Below are 20,862 nucleotides of genomic sequence, written 5' to 3' on the forward strand. Positions count from 1 at the left end.
CCTTTTCCACTTTTACTAGCAGCCTATCCTTCAACCAATACATAAGTAACAATCAGCGTATTTCTGCCTCCACATCAATTGCCAACATCAACTCTGCCTGATTAGTTCATGGTTCATTTCGTTTCAACTCCTGTCACCCGCTCTTACATTGCTTACCTCAAAAATCCCTTCATGAACGAGTCTGAAGTTCTGCTGCCTGTCTGCGTCATCACCCAATCTCCCTTCAACCGACACAGAACCCAGTTCTTCAGTCAACTTCACCGGCCCCACTTTCACAACTGCATAGAATTTTAAAATCCTCCTGTTTACATCTTGGAAGTGCGTGGATGCAGTCTACAAGGGATGATGTATCACCAGCCAGATAAACATAAAGTCATCAGCATTGAGCCAAAGGTCCTTGTACTTTATCCAAATAAAGCCAGACAGCATTAAACTGCTCTCTTGACATTGCCAGACATCCCTTTACTGGCAATTATTACTATATCAATCCAGAATGTTATTACACCATCCAACTTAACTGCTTCTATCTACATATCTGACACATTAGGCAGACATTCAAACACAGTTTGACAAGCGATGATATCACCTGAGAGTTATTACACTCTGAGATGAAAGAAGGTTTTGTGTCTTACCAAGGCTCAGCAGGTCCACGGCTGGTTCGGGGCTTTTCTTGGGACTGGGTCTGCAGTCAGACTGTTGAGGGAGAAAAAGAATCCAGTGAGCATATAAAGTGCAGATCTTAAATGGACTGTTGGTGAAACAATATGGAGCAACATTTGATGTTACTCTCCAAGAAAGTAACGTTTGATATATTTGAGTTCTTCAAATAAGAGGAAGAAGCTGTAAACATGGACTAATTTCACCATGTTACTGTGTGGTAAGACTAACAATAGCTTTGATCCTGAGTCGATTATCGGGCGACACCATTCCAGACCAGTCTCCAAGAATCAAATCTGGTATTCTTCAGATCAAGTCATACATCAAGCCACAGATACTGTGGATGTCAACAGCTTCGGGCTGCTAATTCATTGATCCCTAAAGAAGGACAGAGAGGAAGCTCTTGTCAAGGAAATTCATCGATCCATTCATCTGGTTTCAAAAATAAAGTCCCTCTTAAGAAGCTGGTCGTGGGTCCTTAAATGGATCTTGCAACAAACCTATACGTCTAGAATTGTGTGTTATATGTTAAGCCTGGCCTGGACACTGCACTGTGCCACATATAAGCTATATTTGCTTTTCTACGAGCATCCAACCAGAGGTCAAAGGGAAATTGTGAATGGAATAGATAGTTGTGTACATGATGACTTTAACCAACTGACCCATATCTGCTATTGAAATGTTTGGATTTCATTTGTTAGTTAGTTTCTATAGAAAGTATAATGGCTGACAGACAAATTGAAGTTGTTGCTCAACCGGACAGCTACCATGAGTCATCAGACATGTTTCACATTTACACAGCAACCTTTTGGACACGATTTCTACAGGAATGGCAGAAACACTGAAAACGATGTAGTCTTCATGTTGGGCAACGGTGACTGTCAAAACTATCAAGTCCCAGGAGAATATGGACTGGGAGTCATGACCCTCTGGAGGAAACATTGTTGTTATTGTCCATCTACTTGTGCATGTGCAGACGAATGGTTTACTATGGCCATGGTGCACATGCACAGTTGCAGTATTTCTACCGTCTACACAGGGAGAGCATTTTCAAAAAGTTCCAACTTGATAATTCATTGATAATTGTATATTGCAAATCACATATAAAATAAAATATAAGTTCAGTATACTGTGTCAGTATCTGTTCCTCATGAGCAGTAAACCTAACTGAGATTTAATCTGAAAGCAGAGGAGAGCTGAAAAAAAAGCTTGCTTGTTAAGGGGTGATAAAGTCGAAGGAAGGCTGGATGAGATGGGAGAGTGAGGAATAGAGGACACCAATAGAGATAGAGTGAAAATAGAGTAGAGTAGAATGAAATGATGGAGAGGAGAGACTATACAAGGCTAACACGTGGACCAGGAGAAATCTACAACGTTGGTAACAAACTCAATTTCCCCCCAACAAAAGATCGATGGACCACATTATATTCAATGTCGTTCCAATCCAAGGCAATGAAAACAATTACCGTGTCCACGTCTAATCAAGAATGCATTGGCTGTGAAGCGATGTGTGTTGAGACTGCAGCAAAGTTTGAACAGCGGAGACGTGAAGAGCAGCAGGAAGGTCGTTTGTGTTGGTTTGTGCTCTGCATTCGTACTGACTATCAGAGCAGGGTGGCCACACAGGCCTGGAGAATGTACCTAAACCCTACTATAAAAATATAATTTGGGTTAAGGGTTGGAAAAAAGGACATTTTGTGTTTGTATTTTATTGCAAGTCATTATACCAATAAATACTTTGCACAGAAGAGGTGGAGAGGCAGCTGTATAAGAGGGTATCACAAAAACTCATATTTTTTTCACACGTGATTGGCAGAATCTTAAAATGACTGTTTCCATATATATATATATATATATATATATCGCTCAGGGATCCACAGTGGTAGCCGGTCAGTTTGGGATTTGAACCTGTGATCACAAAGATGGCTTCTCTAATGTGGAAGCCACCACTGTCCCAAAATGTGAGATGTTAAGTAGATGTTGGAAACCAATGATTGTATGAGGATCTAAGGAAGCAAGGTGTACTTAAGTACAACAGGTGTCCTCTGACTAAATGAGAGCGCTGTTTATTCAGAAAGTAAGAAATTATTGATATGCTCATATCCTCAACATTATGGTCAGTCATACTGGTCGACTCCCCAAAACACTGGAGTTTTCATTACTAGCTCAAGACTTGAATGGTTGAAACTGTTGGTTTACTAAGACCACGTTTCCACGTACGAAAAACTGATTTCCCCCCTCTACGTTTACAAAAATCAATTGTCATTTACACAAACCTGGCTCAGGTCTACTATGAGAATGCCACACCTATAGGGGGCAGTGTAACGAGAAGCCTGAACCCATGATAGCCAATCAAAACCCTGGAAAAAACACGTCAAGAATTGTTATGTAAGTCTCAGCCCAAAAGGAGGAAACTTGTTGCTGTTCTGTCAAATGTTTTTATTGAGTGCTAAATGCTCAAGTGAGAAAAAAAAAATCTTTGTGGTGGCATTTTCTTTATGAGTTTGCAAAAATGTGATAATTTTTTTTAGTGCTTTGCTTACAATATTTCTATAAATCACTATATATTAGATTAGTGACTCCAATTCTGGGTCTAGGCTTTCAGCTTTGCCTGCTATGGGGTTATCAAATTTAGATTTGCACATGTCAAAGAAAACTCTAACATATTCTAGAACGTGAAACAGACCTGGGGGAATACTGATATTTTTTATCATGTAGAGGGAGCCTTGTGTTTGAATGGTGGTCTATAATACGTTTGCCTTGCCCTGCCTCAGCCTTTTTCAACACAATTTGAGAGGCTGCTGTAAATTGACTTTTGTCATTTATTCTTTGAAGAACCACACAAGGTACAGTTTTGTTCTTCATATTTTGTTCTTGTGTTATTTCCTTTGTTATGACAATTGTGCAAACTTCAAATTAAGTTATTTTTCTAATACAGAATACCAGACATACTCATTTGTAAAATGTGAAACTTGTAAAACCCATGGTAAAGACAAATTCAGAGTTAGTTTATCAAACATAATGCGAGGCCATGAACCCACCATGACTGAATAAATGCAACTGATACGAAAAAAAAAAAATTTATACAAGTACTTGCACACAAAAGTCAAAACGAAACCACATTCATCTTTGTCTTAAAGCTGATGTTGAAGGAGACATTAGTTGAAACCAGGGATGCACCAAGACCACTTCTTTAAAGCACAAGTACAAGTACGAGTACTACAACCTTTAGCTACTTGCTGATAGCAAGTACCAATACAAGTTCTTATTAAATGCCATAAAGCCAAATTTACACTCCATCCCCAAACGATGTGCGAAGGCTCTGTGAACCACCTGTGTCAACGCTGCTTTCACCTCCAACAGCCTTGCAGCCTGCAGCACTCAGAGGGAAGAGCATGTATGTACCGCCCACTATGCACTGTAGACGGTAGACCCAGTGACCGAGCTCCAGCTCGTTGGTAAAGAGTGTAGAAGACATACTTTAATCATGTTTAACATGTAGCATTGCTGGCGTGTGATCCCATAAACTCTTGTTTCATGTAGCATGTAGTAAAACCCTCCTGATCCACTGAGCAGTTAAACTAATGAGCGACACTGAGCTCACTCTATTGGTCCAAATATCTCTGCTGATAAATTACAACCTATTTTTCACCTCCTCTTGATATTTTGGCTGAACATAATTGAGAGTCTGTTTTACTTTTGTCAATCTCCAAACATCACTCTCTGGTCTACCTGCTGCTACTGTTGCTGACAGATGACATCACATAAACCTCGCCAGGTTGTATCAGTGAGCTTTCACAAGTACTCAGTGCAGTTTTGGATCCGTATCGGTGCATCTGTAGTTGAGATACGTAGTTATGCTCTTGCTCTGCATTTCAGACTTTGGAGGAAATCATTGGACAAGGTGAATGCTTATTTGTCACCTCTTCCAATGCACAAAAATTTGATTTTCCCAGCTTTACTGTTAAATGTCTACATATTATTATGCTCCTCTTCATGAAGTCAATATCCATCTTCTACTTTTTAAAATCTATTAAGAGAAGTTGCAAAGCAGGAGTGACAAAGGTACAGTTGTGTCTTTGATGTAAGACATTTCAGACCATGCACAGTGATACTAAATCAAGATTACATAGCTCCCACACAGCTGCTGCAAAACAGAGAAGAAAGAGGGAGAAAAAATAGAGGAGGAAAGAAAACCCTCTTAAATGTCATTGTGGATGAAAGGCTTCCTTGCCGTATGTTCAGAGGGATTTAGAACGACATGCTGCCAAAAATTATGTCGAAACACCGACAGACAAGTTGGGTTTTCCAGCCCGCAATCCGGTTATGGAAGGACAGACATCCTTTGTAATTAGTTATCTGAGGTGACGCCAAATGACCGAGCTGACAGACGGCCAGCGACAGACTGTGATTGGCTGTCAGGGTCAGTCAGGTTCGCAGAAGAAAGGGTGTGGAATCGAGATGAGGCTGGCGATCGATAAGAAAGTGCCCCCCCCGACAGGTGAACAGAGTCCTCGCTCCGAGGCGACAGCAGTTGGAATGAAAAGCTGTGAGCAAAGCAAACCCTCTGATGATTGCTGTCAAATCAGATCACTATCAGACACACACGAGACAAAGCCGCCATCTGACTCCTGTCACGCTGAACGTCGTCTGAGCAAACGGCTGCGAGTTCCTCCGTGATGCATTCAGGAGACAAGCCAAGTCACAGTGAGGCACAGCTGCCATCTTCCAGCATGAAAGGCCTGTTTACACCAGGCCGAATCAATAAATTATTTCTAATTACAATAAGAAATATGGAGCAAATCAAAAAATTTGTAGCATCCCTCAATCAATCCCAACCAACTTTCACTGCAGATACTATAAAACGTGAATGAAAAAAATACAATTGTCTGCCAACTGAGCCAGATCAATCCAAAAAGAGTTGCTGACAAACTTTAAAATCATCTAACAACTTGTTTGGACATCAGTGTGTGACCTGTGGTGTGAGAGAGGATTACCACACGAGAAAATAAGGAGCTAATGTAAAGCAACATGTCAGGTCATGTTATTTACTGATTAGCACATGGAAGAAAACTACATAACCGCTTCTGACAGAAACATGCTCGTAACTGATTACTATTATGAAAGTAGTGACACAGTTACAATTACTGAAGCTTGTGACTTTGTGGTGAAGGGGTGTGGGGCTGCAGCAAAGAAGCTGCTGCAGCAAGGAGGCTCCCATGCTAACTTCACTCCAGGGGTCGCAGCTTATATCTCGGTTTGGCAAGTTTCCAGAAACACCGGTGTGAGTGCATTGACTCATGTCGTGGTTTATCTTTATGCCCCCACTCAGTGTATCGCACAGTGGTGTTGCTACCTAACAAGCTAGTTAGCATTGATATGATCTAATGGCTAGCAGTGCTAACTCACAAAGCAATGTGGTGTTGGCGAATACTTTGTGCCTGTTCTAGTCTCAGCTGTTTTGTTGCTGGTTCTTTTAATTGTCAGTTTAATTTCCATGAATCTTACATGTGCATAATGAAGGTTTAACTATTGAAAAACAAAGGTGAGCACTTCTTGGTTTGAATAAGGCCCCGTTTACACGACAAGGTTTCATGTGATTTTCATTGTTTTTGTATTTTCTTTTCAAAAAGGTCTTGAATTTTGGAAAACGGTGTCCATTTCCATGGAAATGGCAGAAACACTGAAAACAATGTCCAGTATTTAGCATTCCAGTTCTCCGTTTTCTCTTGAAAATGCTGTCGTATAAGGGGGCCTAAGAAAAGAATTAAAGCACTTTCGAAAGAAGCAACTGCAATTTATTTAAAATGTTTAGTAACTTAAGAAAGAGAATTAAATATTTTTCTCACCCAAAGTGCAATCATTTGAGAGATACTGGACTATTTAATTATTTCTAGTGTCATTTGTGTAACACAATGTGGTTCCTAATTTTAAGCTTGTGAAATTTTTGAAAGAAGTCACAACCAAGATGACGGAGTTAGGGTATCTATTATTCAATTTAATTTCTATTCAACTTTATTTATATGGCACCAAATACAACACAGTCATTTCTAGGTACTTTTTACAGAGAGAAACCTAACAACAATATGACAAAAGTCATCTTCATTACTCAGCAGGTTGTGTGACAACTTAATAACTTAACATTTACAGCATCTCCCAATGTAGTTCAATGGGAAAGCAATTCAAGTTTCGGATACCCCAAGAGTGATATGATGTGAGTGTGAAATATTTATTAAATACTCTTGCAGCCAGCATTACGAGCAAATATCAAGGGACTCATGAGGCAACACATTAATCAAGACAGGAAAGTATGCTGCCAGAAATGATAAGAGCATATATAAATATTTATTAGGCCCATGCAACTGGACCTAAAATCCCCCAGGTACCCGTCGCATCCAAATTACATCAAAGCATGGAATAATGGTATTATAAAAAGTACTGGATGTGATGATAAGCGGCACATTGAAAGCAGGCAGCAGCTTGTGTGTCTCGTTTTTTTAATGCTTCAACATGCTGTTTATATTGAGAGGCTGGAGCAGGGCCAACATCTGAAAAGCAAAACAGCAGCTGGAACATGCACACGGAGGGATGACATTTAGGTTTTCTGAAATCCCGACCACTTTTGACACAAGCAGAATACCAGGTCAAACAGTGAGGAAGAAAGAAAAGAAGAAAGCTGCTTTCCAGGCAGCCTACAATGTGTTAATAATGATGAAATAAGGTTGTTTTAATGATGAAATTCAAAGGAATTGTCCAGCAGCAGATGATTTCAATAGTGATTTCAGCTGATCCTTGGAATAAATACATAGCAAGAAAGAAATATTACCAAATATGTCATCATCTCTTGAGATAACTGTACAAAATATCAGATTTTGAAGCCAAAAACATAATGCGGACATCACTGCCAATGCACCACAGTGTGAAGCCAATGAAGCTCTGAAGAGGAACCAGACTTGTTTTCCAATCTTTTTATCTGTTGCTGACCTGGACACAAGCTTAACAAAGTTTTACACTCAGAAAGACAAACAAAGCACCAAAATCTCAATCGACAACTTGTCTCAAGTTGACAGAAAAATTTTTCTTCAACTGAACCTGACCACCCCAGTTCTCCTAACATTAGACATTGAAGAGCTACTATTTATGTGCAAGGCAGAAAAATGGACTGGCTCCAAGCTCGAGTTTCTTAAACTACTTATCCCGTGTGCATAAATGCTCATGCCCCTGTCAGCAGAAAACTACTTCACAAGGGTAAGTGTGGAAACGTTGCCAGTGCGCCCAACTCTGAGCATATGAAAATACCCTTCAAAAAAAGTAATTGTAACGAGTGTCCAGTATCAGATTGGAGATGCTCATGAGTTTGCACTTTTACTGAGAAAACCAACTAAGAATCAGCCAATGTTAGCGTAGGTTTTTACGTAGGCTTAAGACGTGATCAAATCAAATTGAACGCAAGTTCCTCCCATCTCTGAAGAAGGAGCAAAACGAAGGAGACAATTGTATATAAATTACCAATCCTTGCTTGCATCAGCTTGTGTACGACGCATTATCTCCATTGATTAAGTTTGATAAAGAGTGAAGACAAAGGGTGATGTGATGGTTGCTTTGAATTAAGGTAACGTTCGAAGTAAATGAGGAGCAACTCCAAAACCCTGGTCAATCCCAAAGGTATTCTTGAATCTTTTTCTTTTATTGCCAGTTTTCTATCTTAGCAAAGCCATTTACACAGAATAAAAGGAAGCAATATGTCAATTCTTCTTGTGCTCCACTGTTCAATTGTTCAGTACTGAGAAGCATAACAAATGATCTCCAAATGAGTAATTATTCAAATATTTAGAGCAACAACCCTTCAAACAGTGTTGCCAACTCCTCAGTAAGGAAAGTAGCGATTGGCCGTCCTCAAAGTCGCTAGAAGTCGCTAAATGACATCATCACCTAATTTGCATAATTGAACATGAGCGTGTTATTGTAAGGCAAAAAAGGTAGGAAAGAGGAATAACGTCGTGGAGGAGACAAAGTAAGCAAAAAAACCCCGCCCTGAATATGTTTAGAACAGCTAATGAGCTTTGTGCCGCTGATTCTAGTGTTTTTTTTTATTTTTGTCATTGAAATATGACTGCGAGTCAAAAGCAGTGATTTATTGGATCTGTTTTAGTGTGATTGAAAAAACATTTATATTTACTTGCCACTCAGTAAACCAGCGGCGGCCTTGCGCATGCACGGTTCTCAGTGTGGATGCAGTGTGGTGAGGGTCTCCTCTGGTCTGACTGCAGGAGGGAAGGAGGGACTGTCAGACTGACCACAGGTCTGTCAATGCTTCAGGACGGAGGAGGGGCTCACAGCAGGACCCGCTGCTCATTAACGACAGTGACTCCAGAACCATATCTGCTTTCACCTCAGAGTCGCCAAACACAATAGAAAGTCGCCAATAACACCAGAAAAAGTCGCTAGATTTGTCGCCCGTCGCTTTTCACAAAAAAAGTCACCAACAGGACCTGAACAGTCACCAGATTTAGCGACAAAGTCGCCAAGTTATTTTTTTCTATTCTAAGAACAAATACTCTGACAAATAGACTTACTCTGACCTTAGTCATTCAAAACTCATTTCTAATCCCTTTAAAGTCTTCTAATGTTTGAGTAGACAGAACACTTCATTGACCTTCATTTTTAGTACAACTTCTATATCTTTTAAAAACGAACCTTTTGGCTTACTGGAAAACTCACTGTGTCGCTGTAGTAATAGGAACACTTCTTCATATCATCATCCTCATGGTTAGTGCTGGTTCAGTCCACCCTGCACTATTCTCTAGTGAAGCTGCCATGGGTTAAGACTGCTGGAGGACCTTTACTGGAATAGCAATCCAACTTCATTCTCTGTCCATATGACATCAGACAGCAGCACCCACTTTTCTACTTTTCTCCAAAAAAGCAAAAACAATATATTTTCTCTTGAAACATCATCGAGTAAATGGGGTCGTCGTGATATCAAATCTCGATTTGGCTCCAAGTTTAGACATGGCTGTTGGTGGTCTACTTCACTATGTTTTATCCTTCAGCAGTATCAATGGATTGCTCATCAGACTACAGGAGCCTTCTCAGTTCACACTTGGGGCTTGTGAATTGCTTTCACACATTCAGACCTCACCAGTGTTCGACTACAGCTACTCTAAGGTATGTTTTTCGTATTTATCGTGTATTGTTCTCTGCACACGTCTCTATGGTTTCATTACTAGAACAAATAACAGCGCCCTCCCATGGCCCGGCATACTAACTACATCGCTGTCAGTGTGTCCGCTGCTGCAGCGTAAACGCACTCCTTTTTTTTCACGGTTAAGGTGTTGTCACGTGAAACGTTGTTGTGTAAACAGGGCCTGAGACTCTATTCTTTTGCTAGTTTAACACCAGACATGGTCTCAATACCCAACGAGGCCGACCTCAACATATCTGATGTGAAAGCACTCTCCGGGGTGATCTCGGGTGGGGAGCTGGGCTCTAAGCAAGGATTGTGGGGAACGACTGATATAAATTACCGGGTATGTCAGAGTTGAGAGTAGAGTTTTTGCCACATCTTAAGGGCAAATGACAATTTTATCAAATCATTCTATTTTTTAATTAAATCTACACCACTAAGAGTAGTGCAAACCTCTCTGAACTGATTCAACAACAATATACATTTGCAACTTCTAGCCATTAATGATCAGCAACTAATTGAGACTTCACTCAACAGCCTCACACAACATGTCCTCTTCAACATGTACAAGAGGGAAATGAACCAAAAGTCTTGACCTCAGAGAAGAGGCCGGGCAAAGTGAAACAAACAAACACCAGCAGGGAGAGGAAAAACAAATATTGTGGGAAAAGACAGGTGGGAGATGAAGTCTGTAAATTGGTAGGGAAGGAAAGGGTGGGAACAAGGGAAAGATATAGAGGAGGAACCCAGGAGGGACAGCAAGAAATAGAGGAAGAACAGTGAGTAAAGAAAAGTCAATGTGAGGAAAAGGGAGGGAGGCACAAAACACAGCTAAATACTAGGGATGTCCCGATCACACTTTTTTGCCCCTGATACCAATCCGATTTTTCAGAATTGAGTATCGGCCAATACCAATACTTTCCCGATCCGATACTTACAATGGTATTGCAAATATACTCAATAGTCTTATTTTTGGAGCAACTAAGATGTCTGAAGCTAAAAGCACTATTGGCAGAAGCTTTGTTTACCTAGAAATTATTGTAAAACTCACTTATTGAATCAAAATTCTTCTCAGAATGACGTAAGAACTTATTTAAACTTTATTCAGTCATGACAACAAAAAAAAAACAATTACTCTCTGCAGTCTTGTATCTGTTATTTATGTTAACTTAAACAACTTCACCTGGATTTTGTGGCAAATAACTAAAAATTAAAAAATGAAACCCAGTGAATCAGTTTGACTAACATATAAACTATAAAAAAACTACAACATAAACAGTATTCAGTAAAACCAAACAGAAGAACCAAATTCCACTTCAAAGTGTCTTTGACTGGTTGGGTTGAAAATAAGTCCGAAAAAAGTGCAAATACAATAATAAAAAGAAAGAATGAAATCTTAAACATAAATGCTCTTAGGCTCCAATGTAACTTCTTTGTGTATTAAATTTCAGTTTCACTTAAAGCAGTATGAGAGGTTTCACCTGAATTGTCACAAAACATTTACATTTCAATGTGAATTATAAACACTTAATTCCACATCAAAGTGTTAAAACCTGTTTGGCAAAAGTAGTCTGAACATAGTTCTCTCAAAAACTTATTCACAATATCCCAGTCTCCCTTCAAACTAGCGTAACCGTCTGGGTTTTTTTTTTTTTTGCCGTATCGCTCCCCTGTGGTTACTTATCCTTTTTTTTTAATCCTTTATTTTAAAGCTGCACTGAGTTTGCTGCTTCAGTGCAGCTTTTTCTTTAGTTGTTGTTGTAAACTGAGGGTACATCCACACGACGAAAAAAACAAAAGTTTCATCCACAAAACACGGCTCAACACGAGGCTTCAGGGCATGTAGTACACATGCCAGGCCTTTAGGGGCGCTGTGACTCACCAAACACAACAAAATGCAGAAGAAGCCAGACCACATAGAAATTTAGAAGGAGACTTCTGCACATAAACACATAACCCACTATATATAACTCTAGTTTTATAGGTCTATAGCCCCGCTCCACCTGCTTCTAGCTTCTGCAGCTCGACCGGAGCTTGCAGTCCGTGATTGTTGTGGTTATTAGGCGACGTTGCTGACCGCGGTGGGGGGAGGAGGGGGGGGGGGGGGGCGATTACGCCATCCTTTTTCCACGGATGATCCGTCTTTGCTGAGCGTACTCCTCCGCATGTTTACTTTTTAGATGTCTTATCAAATTAGTTGTGTTAAACGAAGCTCTGGTGCTCCACCTCTCGGGACTGTGGTGAAGCAAACAGTACAACTGGCCGCTGGACTAGTTTCATTATCAACCTTAAAATACCTCCAGACTGCTGACATTTTATCCACTCAATGGCTTTATGCTGCTAACGTCAGTTTACGGCAGGTCGCAAACGGGGCTCGCTTTACGGCAGCTGACGTGAAAAAGTGTTGTTTGTTTTTTTTGATCGGCGGGGTGATCGGCTGGATTTGCCGATTCCCGATCACTCACAAATCACTAATATCGGCCCCGATCCGATATCTACCGATCTGATCGGGACATCCCTACTAAATACTAAAGCTTCTTTAGTTGTTGCCCTGTACGAATTAAGATGTTCCTGTGAACTCACAGTAGGACTCCAGATAATGTCCTCTGTTAGTTGTCAGTCAGCGAAGAGAAGTTGGTATTTGGATATATAGACATACTATTTAAGGGATCCACAAACATTACAGAAGGTTTTCTAACTGGTGGCCTTTACAAGAGGTCTTTTCTAACCACCACACAAAACTGCAGATTGTGAGCCAAACTAATAAATTCTCTGCTGGTAAGTTTTCCACCTGGTGTGAAAGGTGATTGGTTCAATGGATTATTCTGGGTGTTAAACCTTCAGTCTTCCTTTTATTTATTTCTATATTTTGTCTCCACTGATCATACAGTGGAAATAAAGTTTAGAAGAATTAAGATCCGTAAAGCAAAGCCAGGTGCCATCTGATGCTATATGTATACGTGGACTGCTTCTTCAGTTTTCACTTTTTGTTTTATAAATGATACATGAAAAAAGTGGAAACTATGGTAAATGGACTTGAATTATATAGTGCTTTTCAACTGCATGAGCAGCCCTAAATCTCTTTACTTCATTAATCACATTCACCCTGGGGCCTTTCTGGGCCCTCGACCTTTTGCACTCTGGCTGCGCACCTCGCTAGGTTACACCTCCTTTCCCTGTTGTTCCCTGGCCAGGCAGGCTGGACCCACACTTGCAACGCCTTTTAAACCGCACCACATTCAATCCATACAGCTCATACACATCCCCAAGCCCCACACCCGGGAGCATGTTTTTAACACACTGCATACACCCACAACTGGGGTGAAGGATTCGGTTGGACCGGGAAGGACCTTTCCGGTGGGGAAGGCTGCAGAGCAGTACTGCCCTGCCGCCCTCTGTTGGGACCGCACCCAATTTTAATGCACCACACAGCACCTTAATTAACACCAAGTGGCAGGGTTGGGGACGCATCCTAAGTCGACATAGGCTTAGGCTCCGGCCAGGTCTGGGTGAGACCGGAGTGCACAGGTTGACCCCTGGGCCCTCTGGCTCATGCTGGGGTCGTGCCGGCACCTGGAGCTAAGTCCCATTTTGGCCAACCCTTGGCTGGGGTGGTTCCCCGGGGCTGGCCACACGCAATCTGCCCAAACCCCCAAGCAAATTGTAAAAATTTCTGAGAAAGCTTGGAGATTTTTTTTACAAACTTCATGAGAGTAGTGGACAAAACACAACACTGAGAGATTAATGCTGCCATGAAAGCTAACAAATGATCATTAACCTCACAGTCATGCAGTTAGGGTGAGTTTGTTAAAATACCCATAATACAACAGCCATAGGAGAAGTTTTGGGAATATTTCACAATATTTTGCACCAGAAGGTTTCATTGAAATTGGTTTTATGTTGAGATTGTAGTAATTCTCAGTAGTAATTGTTTGGTTCTGTAAAAATATAAACAATTTCACCACGTGCACACTGAACCACATCAAAGAAAAACATTAAAGTTTAAATTTTACATACTATTTTACCGGTCCGGCCCGCTCAAGATGAAATTGGGCTGAAAGTGGCCCCTGAACTAAAACGAGTTTACCACAACTGATATACACAGATAAATGAAAGAACTAAGTCGAAAAGTGAAGATGAAACATCTCAGTCATGTATTGACTGCAAGGACACGACTGTGGGACATATTCAGAACTACGGGCTGTTCTATTTCCTGATTTAGATTCTAGATGATTCATAACATTAAAAAAGTGGCAAAAAGTTATTTGAATTGTTGACTGTCAATACTGATAGGTGCAGTATTGGTCATAACCCGCAGTTCTCTCCTCCCATGCCTGTCTGACAAAACCATAATCAAGAGTAAAATAGAAATACTTTATAAATTATTTTACAGTGCATGTAAAAGGGAAGCTTGGTTCATTGTCATGATTGACAAAGGATGTTTTGGGAAAAATATGAGCAAGAAGCATTATAATGTAATTGAAATAAGAAATTTGTTGAAGTGAATGAATAACAGTGACCACGCTGTCACAGAGCACTGCAGAAAACTACACGTGAAAGCTTGTGTGAATGCTGGCGTCTGTTTGACAATTATTGGTGGTAACTGCAGTGTCACCAGCAAACAGCAGAACATTGGTCGACGTACTGCTGCTGCTGCAGAGTGGATTGTCTTCTCTGGGCTGACAGCTGCCTTATTAACACAATAAAAGAGAATAATAAAACTGCCAGAGGCTGGATGAGCAAGTGATACCAGAGACTGGCAGCCACTGTGAAGCAAGCAAGGGAGGAAGAAGAATAAGAGAGTTTGCCGAGGAAGAAAAGGAGTTTGAGGAGGGTCAGCTGAAGGAGGACAGAGGAGAGTACGGGCCAACTGGGAGGGGAACAGGGGGTTGGAAATGGAGGGAACAGAGATGAAATGGACAAGAGGCAGGACAAAAAAAAAGAAACGAACAATGAAGAGAAGATAGATAAAAAGATGAAGGAAGGAGAGGGCTGCCATAAAGAGTGATGATTAGGAAAATAACAGAAGATGAGAAACAAAGGATGGACTGAGGGGCATGACAAGAGATGTGTGTATGTGTGTGTGTGTGTGTGTGTGTGTGTGTGTGTGTGTGTATGTGTGTGTGTGTGTGTGTGTGTGTGTGTGTGTGTGTGTGTGTGTGTGTGTGTGTGTGTGCATGTCTGTTTCATGACATAAACAATCTTGCCGTGTGTGTCCATGTGTGTACCATGACAGAGACCGGTGTGGGTTTCCCAGAAAGGAGGTTCAACAATCCGTGTCTTTCCCTGCACTGAGTCGAGTCACCCAGTCGAGATGGGAAATTCAGAGTTTCCGGTTCCAGAACAGCTGATTTTAATTAGTTCAATCAACTCTCAGTATGTGAATCTTGAGTTATGCATGTGAACAACCAGAATAACAAGCCATCATCAATATAGCCCCGAGACCACAAGTCACTTTGGCAACAGACTGAAAATCGAGTTGTTTTGCCGTAAAAGTCCCCTGTGCAGCAGCAGCAGAGGAGAGAGACGGCTGAAAGATTCAATGCATGTTTGAATGCTCTACTTCATTGAATTAACCTTTAACTTAAGATTGCAGCATACAGGCAGAAATAATAAATAGGTCAAATCAGAATTTCATTTAGGTGCAACCCAACAGAAGAAAGGCGACTTGAAAGCAGTTAAACATTATATATATATATAAATTTAATTCAAAATGAAAAGGCATGTGTGCATATATGCTATGATTGCACCTCACTTTGATTTTAATTTCAGTATTTAAATTGATATAGACTATTCAATAAAAAAAAAATATTCATTCAGTAGCTACTTCAAGTAGTAATTTAAACCCCCAACAAAATGTTGTCTGCAGTGTTCCTCTCTGTTAATATCCTATCGAGTAGCTTCACACAATGTTTACACATTTGTATGACACTTTTGCTTTACCAATTTTATAAAGAAAACTACAATTTCGCCAAAAAACCCGTAATGCTGTGCCTAAAATGTGCTCTGATTTGAGGCACGGGACAATTTGGGAAGGAGCTTCCCTCTTGGGAAATGAATATAATGCTTTTTGCACTGTATTCATTTCCCGAGGGGAAAATTCCTTCCCGAAAAAAAATCTCATCTGGGCCGGAAGACTCTCTCATGACGTAAGTCATCTCAAATGATTTGTGGGAGCTTCAGGTGGGCGGAGACATGTAGAATGTAACTGATGGCCAGACCTAATTTTTTCAATCTTGCTGGGCACAGGGCAGAATTCTGAAAGACAGAAATCCAAAGAAAATTACCAAAAAATCAACAAACTGCTTGTGGCAGAAACTAAGAGTCACATGAAATAAAAACAAAATCAAAAATAAATGCAGAATAAAGGGCCTGTCATCATTGATGTAAATAGGGCCAGGAGATAATACGAGCACAAAGACATCAACATAATCTGTTTGTATTTCTTGCGAATCACGTCATATGTATGTACCAATAGATTTATTGTCACTAGGGGGGACTCAGACGACTCTTTTCTCATGTTATTATAGACCAGGGGTCCTCAATAGGTGGATTATACTGTCTGGCCCATGCCGGCCCATTAGCTGCACATCAACGTGAAATAAAGTGGAATTTGTGGGGAACAAATGCGCTGCTCTAACTTGTTTAGACTTTGGAGTCTGAGCACATCTGACGTAATTACGTCAATGCTGCTCCGCTAAGAGGTCCACGGATTTCAATTTCACGACCCGCAAAACCACTCGTCATCGAACAGTAAGTCAAAATTAAACTAAGAAACAACCTGACTTGCAGCGTGAAAAAGTCGAGCAGGAAAACTGTCAGTTCAACTCTGACTGGACTGAAGAGTTTAGTTTGATATTACCCGCCCATGCTTAATATGCACGCAGACTGGAGCTGTGGATCAGCACTTCAACTCTCTGCATACAGTCAGCTTTAATGCCAACTCTCCTCCAAAATCCCACAGTAAAACAGAAATTGAGCAGCATCTTCGCTTGTTTCATGGAACCTTGCCAAAGGTAAAGGTGTGTTTCCACCGCACAAAAGTGTGGGAATGGACTAGTATAGTCTGGTACAGTTCGGGTTTCCACTGCAAGAATTTGGGATTTTTCAGAAAATACCGCTCTAAAGGTGGAGGCTTTTCCGCTACCCCTCTGTTGGGGTACTCAGGACCATGGAACGGGTCCGGTTGTGAGGAGCCGTTTGCTGATTGGTCAATGATATCCTACACGCCCTCAATATTTTAATATGTCGGCTGTATGAATCCTCTGTTGTTCACATATTCAGCTTTGCACTGGTGGTTTTTTTGTTTAGTTTTTTGCTGCGCAGCTTTCATGTTGGTCCCTAAAGAGCAGACGTGAGGCAGGAGGGAGACCGGGACTCTGGAGCAGACACTACGGCCATAATCGATGCTCTACCGAGTCCACTCGTCGCGTGACATCACGTCGCTGGCCGGTGCTCCATTACGTGAACCACCGCGTGCCGTCCCGGAGCTCCGGTTCCCTGACGCTGGAAAATGCCGGTGCTCCGGGACGCCGGAGCTGGTCCGAGCCCCGAGCCCCGAGCCCCGAGCCCCGAGCCCCGAGCCCCGAGCCCCGAGCCCCGAGCCCCGAGCCCCGGTGTCTGACCTGGTACCGTCCTTGATCTCTGCCTCCATGCGGAGGTATCAGCCATCACAGCCAGTGGCGCGACACCAGCCCTGACTGGTTTTGTTACACCGGAGTGGTTCCGGTGTCACTTCACCGGGGCGACGTTTGCTCTCTCAGAACCAACACGGAAGTTGCAGTTGCAGCTCTGTGGCTGCAAAAAATAAAAATAAAATACCTAAACAACGAGTGCAAAGTGGAGGATGTAACACACATCACAACTAATCGACATACTCAGTTACAAACATCACAAATCCAGATGATTCTTGATATGCTTGGACGATTTATTGGCAGCCATAAAGATGTTCCAGGAATATCCGGAATGTCACGCCCATTTAAGAACTATCTTCAGAAGCATTACATCACATAAAAATGTCCGGAATGTGGCAGGAATGATGGCGAAATGATATCCGTAGCTCATCGTGCTGATGTGTAAACGCACCTTAAAGCAAGTTTCGCTGTCTGATAATACTGCGACTAGAAGAGTGGCAGTTTTAGCGGAGGAGTGTTCTTCACCTCTGATCACTCACTTAAAAAGAGAAGAATCCAAAAACAGACTTTCTAATGCAACATCTTGTCCTCAGGATTGAGACTACAGGATTCATCAGAAGGATTTCCTCATCCTCACCCTGTCACTTTTCTCACTGATTGGTGAGTGAATTCATTAATTTTTGTTTAACTGGTGTATCATAACAAAAATCACAACAATAGAACTAACAACTTCATTAAGTTTTTATACTTCAAATGCAACAGACCACAATTAAAAATAATAAATGGATGAAATAATTTTACCCTTAATTTTTTTCAAGAGTGCTTTTTATATGACCCTCAAAACAAGTTTTGAAAATCCCAGGCTTCAATTATTACTACAACCACCTTTACTACTACTCATAATAATAATAATGATAATAACAACAATAACAATAGTAATAATGGTAACATCAGCTAAAACATATGCAATTAAAACAAATTTTACTGACGTAGTGCAAAACCCCCGCGACTGTTCCGGCCCTTGGTTTGACATGCTGGTCTGATTTTGGCCCTTGAGGGAAACTACTTGAGGACTCCTGTTGTAAAACGTTTAAGCCCCCACTTAAATACAACACAGCTATAGAAACTTGTGCCCAACCGCATGCTATATTTTCCCTTTCCCTCTCCTACTCATCATAAACACAAAAATAAATTGATTTAATATATTTTGTTCCTTTGGGCAATGATGCAAATTTCAGAGTTGCAAGGTATTCTGAGCCAATTACATAAAAAGGTCACCACACAGCTAAACCCATGCTGGAAGTGTTTACTTATTGCATTTTTGCTTTACCCAGCGTATATGGTGTTGAAAATATGTAGGAGCAGAACCATGACATCCCTATGCTTCTGGCTGTAATTTCCAGTTGAGTGTAACAAGCTAAGTGATTAAAGAGTTTACAGCTTTAATAGAGAGATCATAAGGTGGTTTAAAGATAACGAAGCAATGGCAGAGCCCCAGTGGTGAGTGAAGATTAAAACCAAACACAGTGGATTCATTGCTTTATGCAGAAAAGGCCTGACCACGGTAATAATGCCCGAACAAAACAACAAGGCGAACTAGCCGCCAACTCCAGGCACCTCCTCCAGCTCCTTCATACACACCACCTTAGACCGTCTACAACACAAATAATATTCAACTTTGTGACACTGCAGTGAGCTGGGCTGCTGCAGTTCTGCACGACTCAACATGATCATCACCTACCGTGTGTTGTACACATGCACACACACACACACACACACACACACACACACACACACACACACACACACACACACACACACACACACACACACACACACACACACACACACACACACGCTGAGATTTAGGGCAGGATTTGGATTAGCACGATGGTGGCAGCATGGTATGCTGCTCCAGCTGTCGACTGCTCTTGCCTTTGGTTTTCTCTAGTTTTTAACTTTGGAGATCAAATAGCGTTTGTGTGTGTTTGTGGGTGGGACACGCACACACACACACCCACTGGATTGATGTTGGTTTACACATGGCACCCTGAGTGGACACAACAAAGCCTGTAGCATGTTTCAATGTAATAGCATGTTAGCCACAGGTTGCTTTAACTGAATATTAGCAGACATTAATTACAGATGTCTTTTCAACTCTGACAGATCAATTTGGAGGCTGTCAGTCAGTTTGACAAAAGACTGACAACAAGAAAGACGACCGCAATTCCTGTAACAGGTTAATTCAAAACTTCAAAGTTGTAGAAATTACACTTTCAACTTTTGAAAAGTACCTTTATAAAACATTTGCGAGAATGTCAAGCAAACCTGGAAACTTCCCATTGCAGTTATTGTGAAAACTGTTTGGTGAGAGCGGGTGTGGCTTTCAGCATAATGTTTTGATGAATTGGCTAATGAAGAAATTGCTTCGTTGATAAGTTGTGTTGGGATGAGAATGATCTGTCGGTGCCCTGATAACAGCTGAGCTAAGACCCCATCTACACAATGTTTCAAAGCATCGCATTTACACACCAGCGTTTACAGTAGATAGCGAGGTTCATTTCCATGCAGAAATACTAAAAAGGATTTAGTTTTCATTTTGGGCCAATAGTGGGTCCTGTTTTTTTTTTTCTTGTAATGAAACCACGCACACATACACACAGAGAACAATACGCTTTAAACATTAACAATGGGAGTACATGAGAGTACATGGACAGTCGTATGGACAGACAATCAACTTGGATTCCTAATATACTCTGGTGGCAAAAAAAAAGATGGTGTCCATGCTCAGTAGCATGTGCAGAAGAACTACCTACTACAGCCATGGTGCGCTTGTGCAGTAGAAGCGTTTCTCAAGCAGTTTTTAAAAATTCCCCTTTGGGATCCGTTTAAAAAAAGTTGCATTTTCCGTTACTCCAAGCACCGCTGTGGTGTAAACTCTGTTTTTTGCAACTGATCTTCATGTGATTGTCAGACATGCGAGTTCGTAATGAGTTTGTAAATGAGCTGGAGTGAACATGTGAATGAGAATCACAAACAAGGAGCTTCGTAATGGAAAGCAGCCTCGCAAGAGGTTCTATTAGCAGTGGGAATGATAAAAAGGCTGGTGCCGGAGGACTTGAGGATTCAAGATGGTTCGTCAAATAAAATAAATCTGTAAGATAAGAAGGCGGAAGACCATTAAGACTTTTAAAAACCATTAAAAAGAACCTTAAAATTGATTCTAAAAGACACGTGGAACCAATATGATGCCTTTAAAACCAGTGTGATGTGCTTCCACTTTCTGGTCCTCGTCAACATGCGAGCAGTTGAGTTCTGGAGAAGATGGAGGTGAGAGACGTCTTTTTGTGGGAAGACCAGAAAGCAAGGCATCACAGGAATCAA

At 41.2% G+C, this 20,862-nt stretch overlaps 1 protein-coding gene across 2 annotated transcripts in view; it reads right to left on the reverse strand.

Annotated features, from left to right (window-relative positions):
- Window positions 1-20,862, reverse strand: part of smap1 (small ArfGAP 1) — a 227,822-nt gene that overhangs the window by 89,724 nt on the left and 117,236 nt on the right. For both annotated transcript variants that reach the window (XM_080482214.1, XM_080482213.1), the window contains one exon: window positions 633-693. In XM_080482214.1, coding sequence (XP_080338340.1) covers window positions 633-693 — 61 coding nt within the window. The remainder of the gene's footprint in view (window positions 1-632; window positions 694-20,862) is intronic.

The sequence above is a fragment of the Lipophrys pholis genome, assembly GCF_963383615.2.
Source record: "Lipophrys pholis genome assembly, chromosome: 15".
In the NCBI taxonomy this organism is placed as follows: Eukaryota; Metazoa; Chordata; class Actinopteri; order Blenniiformes; family Blenniidae; genus Lipophrys; species Lipophrys pholis.